Here is a 5,156-nt window from a genome sequence, read left to right on the forward strand (position 1 = left end):
AATCAAAGTGTTAGATATTCATAACACGTTTTGCCCTTTTTCACTACTTTCTTAAGGAGGTGTTTTGCCTTCTCCAAATAAAATGGGTGGCCTTGGGTGAAAATTCACCGATCAAAAAATCAAGAGTAGATATTTAGAGGGACAATTTCACGAACGAGTTGATTCGATAAATATATGCAATTAAAAGTAATAAAATCATATTTTTCATGACTCGTAGGTTTTTTTATGAAATACCAAATTTATATTTATCTATCACGTAAAGTTATCAACTAATATCCAACTATTAATATGAAAGATACTATCCGATAAAATTGGAACGATACACAAAAACCTCCATTTAACGACCAAATCAATTTATAACGATACACTAAAACCTTCATTTAACGACCAAATCAATTTATAATAAGACTGAGAAACATCATTTGATAATTTTTGTAAGACAAAGTCTGATTTATATAATTATATTTATATGACACGTGTCAATACACCTAACAAAAAGAATCTTAAAAATCCGTCTCAAACATAAATTTTATAAAATGAATTTTTTATTCAACTTTGTCTATTAGTATTATTATTTTTACACCAAAAATATTATTTTTCACAGTTCGCATATAGATCAAGTCAAGCTATCTTACAAATATGAATCGGATGGGTTTGGATCGACCCCGCACGATACATACTCTACACATAAATAGATGTGAATTAATTTACAAGCGCTTAGTGGAAAGCTTGGTGGGAATTGAAGATCCATTATTTTCCAGCATTGTGAGGCCATTTATAAAAGCGAAAGCATGCAGAAATAGGCCAATTCTGTTCATCATAATGGTAGACTAACAGAAATTTTACTACCAACATCGCTTGGTGCATCAAAATCTTTCAAGTCAACTAAATAGAAGAAATGAACTTTCCAAGTCAGAAGTCAAATTTGCGTCTTTTGAAAGGGAATGGATCCCCTACTGTGGGCATCCCCACAGTAGGCCATTCTCCTTTTGAAAGTTGAAAGAACCATAAATGTACCCAAAAAAGGAAACAACTATAAATATAATAACAAATATGTTATAAATAACCTATGAAGTTATTACCAGAAGTAACTAACAATGGGAAAGATAATGTTACCTTCATGCTTATTCTTCTTCTTCTTGCATTTTGCCACAACTCTTGCGACACATTTGAGCAATAAAACTGACTTTCAGGCATTGCTGGCCTTCAAGAAAGCGGTTTCGGATATTCGCGACAGTCCGCATGGAGCTTTAGGATCATGGAATGGAAGTGTGCATTTTTGTGACTGGCAAGGCATTTCGTGCTGCAAGAGGCGCCGAAACCGAGTCGTGTCCATTGACTTGAGTTCCGGAGGACTTGTCGGATCCCTTTCACCTTATTTAGGCAATCTTTCTCTTCTGAGAAGAATTGATGTACAGAGCAACTACTTCAGTGGAGAAATCCCAGAAGAAATTGGTCGCTTGAGGTGGCTTGAACAAGTCGAATTCAGCCAGAATAATTTCAGCGGAGGGATACCAAGAAACCTGTCCCAGTGCAAAAATCTTTGTTTCCTGAATCTGGCCAGCAACTCTCTCACAGGACCTATAATCCCAGAGCTTGGTTCATTGCCGAAATTTCGATCTTTATGCTTATCAATGAACAATCTGTCGGGAACTATTCCTCCCTCCCTTGGAAATCTCACAAATCTAGCTCAACTTTCTCTGTCACGATGTGGGTTGCAAGGAGGAATTCCTGAGTCACTTGCACAACTCCGGAGCCTAGCGTCGATGGATTTAAGCTGTAACGACTTGACCGGTGGAGTCCCACGGGGTCTATACAATGTTTCTAGTAGTATAACTATTTTCTCCATGGGATTCAATCGACTCCAGGGAAAGATACCTTCTGATGTAGGCTTCACACTCCCAAAACTGACGGCTTTTCATTTGCAATCCAATGATTTCGACGGATCCCTTCCGCCTTCGCTTTCCAATGCTTCTTTTCTTCAAAGTATATATCTGTTTTCAAACAAATTTACAGGGGAAATGCTAAAAGATTTCAGCAGGCTCTCTGACCTTCAAGAACTTCTCATTCATTCCAATGGTTTGGAGGGAGATGTTAGCTTTCTTTCATCTTTGACAAATTGTACTAATCTTCAAACAATAGCTGTCAACAGTAATAATCTGAGTGGTTCATTGCCAGAATCCATTGGAAATCTTTCAACTCAGCTTAACTCCCTTTATATAGGAGAAAATCGAATACATGGAAACATTCCTTCGGGCATTCAAAACCTCGTCGGCCTGACCCGAGTCACTTTTGAAGGCAATTTTCTTGAAGGTCCTATTCCTAGGGGCATTGGAAAACTCTGTAAAGTCCAAGAAATTGAACTGCAATCAAACCAATTGGCATATGAGATACCATATTCTCTTGGGAACTTGACCCTGTTGAACCATGTCGACTTGAGTTATAACAACTTGAGAGGAATGATTCCTCAAAGTCTGAGTAATTGTAGCAAATTGGTATACTTAGCCCTTTCGTTTAACAACCTTTCTGGGGAAATACCTCGAGAAATCTTTAGCCTTTCATCCATTTCGACTTGTTTTAACTTGGCCCACAATGGCTTCACCGGTTCTATTCCACAAGAAATCGGTTCGCTGAGTAATCTTTTGGAGTTGGATCTGTCTCACAATAGATTATCAGGAGTTATACCAAATACTTTGAGATGTTGCCTTGTTCTAGAATCGCTTCAACTACAAAACAATTCTCTCGAGGGAAGTATACCTGTTGCACTTGATGCTTTGAAGGCCTTGGAAGACTTGGATCTTTCGCAAAACAAATTATCAGGGATTATCCCAAGTTTTCTAGGGAATGAGTTGAATCTGAAGAATTTGAATCTTTCCTTCAATAAGTTGAAAGGAGAAGTGCCAAAACAAGGAGTGTTTCTAAACGAAAGCGCGATTTCACTGAAAGGAAATGAGTACTTGTGTGGAGGTTTGGCTTTCCTAAAGCTTCCTCCTTGCTCATCTTCCTCAAATCTAATCAAAATATTGATCCCTGTGTTGGTTGTAGGAGCCATTTGCCTTACACTTTCATGCATCTGCGTATTCGTTTATAGAAGACGAATCCTAAGAAAGATTCATTCTTCGACATCACCATTTGAAGACAGGTTTTTAAGGCTGTCTTATGGAGATCTCTTGAAAGCTACGGATGGATTCTCCGAGACCAATTTGCTGGGGTCGGGACAATTTGGTTCTGTCTACAGAGGAATCCTCGACGACAAACACCTATCAATCGCGGTGAAGGTTCTCAATCTTGAAATCAAAGGAGCTTCTAAAAGCTTCATGACCGAATGCAATGCATTGAGAGGAATCAGACACAGAAACTTGTTGAAATTATTGAGTGTATGCGAAAGCATAGACTTCCAAGGCATTGATTTTATGGCATTGGTTTATGAACTTATGGATAAGGGGAGCCTGGAGAAATGGCTGCATGACGATTACGCGCAAGAAGAAGGTCATCCACAAAGAGAAAGCAACAGATATCTTAGCATAACTCAAAAACTGAGTATAGCCATCGACATTGCGTCTGCAGTTGAATACTTACATCATGGCACCGATTCCATAATCATTCATGGTGACTTGAAGCCGAGCAACATACTATTGGATGAAAACATGACTGCTCATGTGGGCGACTTTGGATTGGCAAAAGTGGTCTCGAGCATATTTCCAGCATACAATGGAAACAGTAGCTCAGTGGCCATCAAGGGCACTATTGGTTACATTCCTCCTGGTATGAAAATTATGTTGTCATGGCTTAATACTTACATGTTATGCCCAAATCTAACTATATTAATTACCTAACATTCGTTATATTTGCAGAGTATGGGATTACAGACAATAGGACAACACAAGGCGACGTTTACAGCTTTGGGATTTTCGTGTTGGAGATGTTCACAAACATAAGGCCAACAGACGACGTCGCACTTAATGGTCACTCGAGCCTGCACCATTTAGTTAGGCATGCTTTGCAGAACCAAGACATGAACATTGTGGATCATATCATTCCTCGTGAAGATAGATATAATAGTAAACTGAGGAATTGTGTGAATTGCATTCTCGAGGTTGGAGTAGCATGTTCAATGGAATCGCCCAAAGATCGAATGACGATGACTGATGTTGTTCGAGACTTGAATAAGATTCAGAAAGCTTACTTGGGTGGATGATTCATTATACACTAGAAACATTTTCCTGGGAGAAATTAAAGATTTTGCCATTTTATCTTTTAGTTCATATAATAATTGTTATTGATTGAACAAAACCATTGACCGTAGGTGTGAGCAATAGTCGGTCTGGTTCGGTTTTACAAAATTACAGTTCGGTTTTTTCGTCTATGGTTTTTAAATGTATAATTTGATAACTAATCCATTTAAATACGGTCTGGTTTAGTTTTATAGTACTATGGTCTGATTTATACGGTCGGTTTTTGCGGTTTTAAAAACAAATTCAATTGATTGATTATTTATCATATACTATGTGTAAATTGCTAATTTAAATTCAATTTTATATAATTTTTCATTAGATTTTTTAAATTTCCAATTATAAATTTTGATAATAGAATTGTCTTAATTCATATTAAATTTTTAGTAATGCAAAGTTATTTAAAAAAAATTATAGCTTTTTTTTTAATTATAAGATTCATACACTAAATTATTTTTAAATGTATGTTAATATCTTTAAATAAAATTTTATAAAAATTATAATTAGCTATACAAATTTAATGAATAAGAAATATACAATGATCTATATATATTTGATTTATTAAAATTATATTTACTTAATAATAGACTAAATACGAATAAATTTTTTTTTTTATTAAAGTATAGTTTAAAACGTCGGTTTTTTTTTTTAATTACATAAAATCGTAACCAAACTATAATAATTTCTGTTTTAAGTTATAAAACCAAAATAAGAAATTCTGATTATGATTCGATTTGCATTTCAGTTTCTTTGATTTGGGTTTTCGATTTTTCAGTGCTAGGTGAATGATTATGACATGGTTGCTGAGAAAAATCAATTAAGGCATGCAGTGATTATTTCTTGACCAAACTATCGTGTTTTATGGAAACTATTATTTGGGTTCAGGCCATTCAACTTGTTTATAAATAGGCAGCTTCTTGCTTT

The 5,156-nt window shown here is 35.8% G+C and overlaps 1 protein-coding gene across 1 annotated transcript; it reads left to right on the top strand.

Annotated features, from left to right (window-relative positions):
* The first annotated feature begins 1,097 nt into the window (after positions 1-1,097).
* On the top strand, positions 1,098-4,198 carry LOC140878819 (uncharacterized). Its single transcript, XM_073282447.1, has 2 exons — positions 1,098-3,765; positions 3,855-4,198. Exons 1-2 carry the CDS (start codon positions 1,098-1,100, stop codon positions 4,196-4,198), a joined length of 3,012 nt encoding a protein of 1,003 aa, XP_073138548.1.
* The last annotated feature ends 958 nt before the right edge of the window (positions 4,199-5,156 follow it).

The sequence above is a fragment of the Henckelia pumila genome, chromosome 2 (assembly GCF_033568475.1).
Source record: "Henckelia pumila isolate YLH828 chromosome 2, ASM3356847v2, whole genome shotgun sequence".
Lineage (NCBI taxonomy): Eukaryota > Viridiplantae > Streptophyta > Magnoliopsida > Lamiales > Gesneriaceae > Henckelia > Henckelia pumila.

Coding starts and splice junctions, on each gene's coding strand:
- LOC140878819 (XM_073282447.1), top strand. CDS start 1,098: ATGGGAAAGATAATGTTACCTTCATGCTTATTCTTCTTCTTCTTGCAT. Junction 3,766..3,854: donor TATTGGTTACATTCCTCCTG/GTATGAAAATTA, acceptor TTATATTTGCAG/AGTATGGGATTACAGACAAT.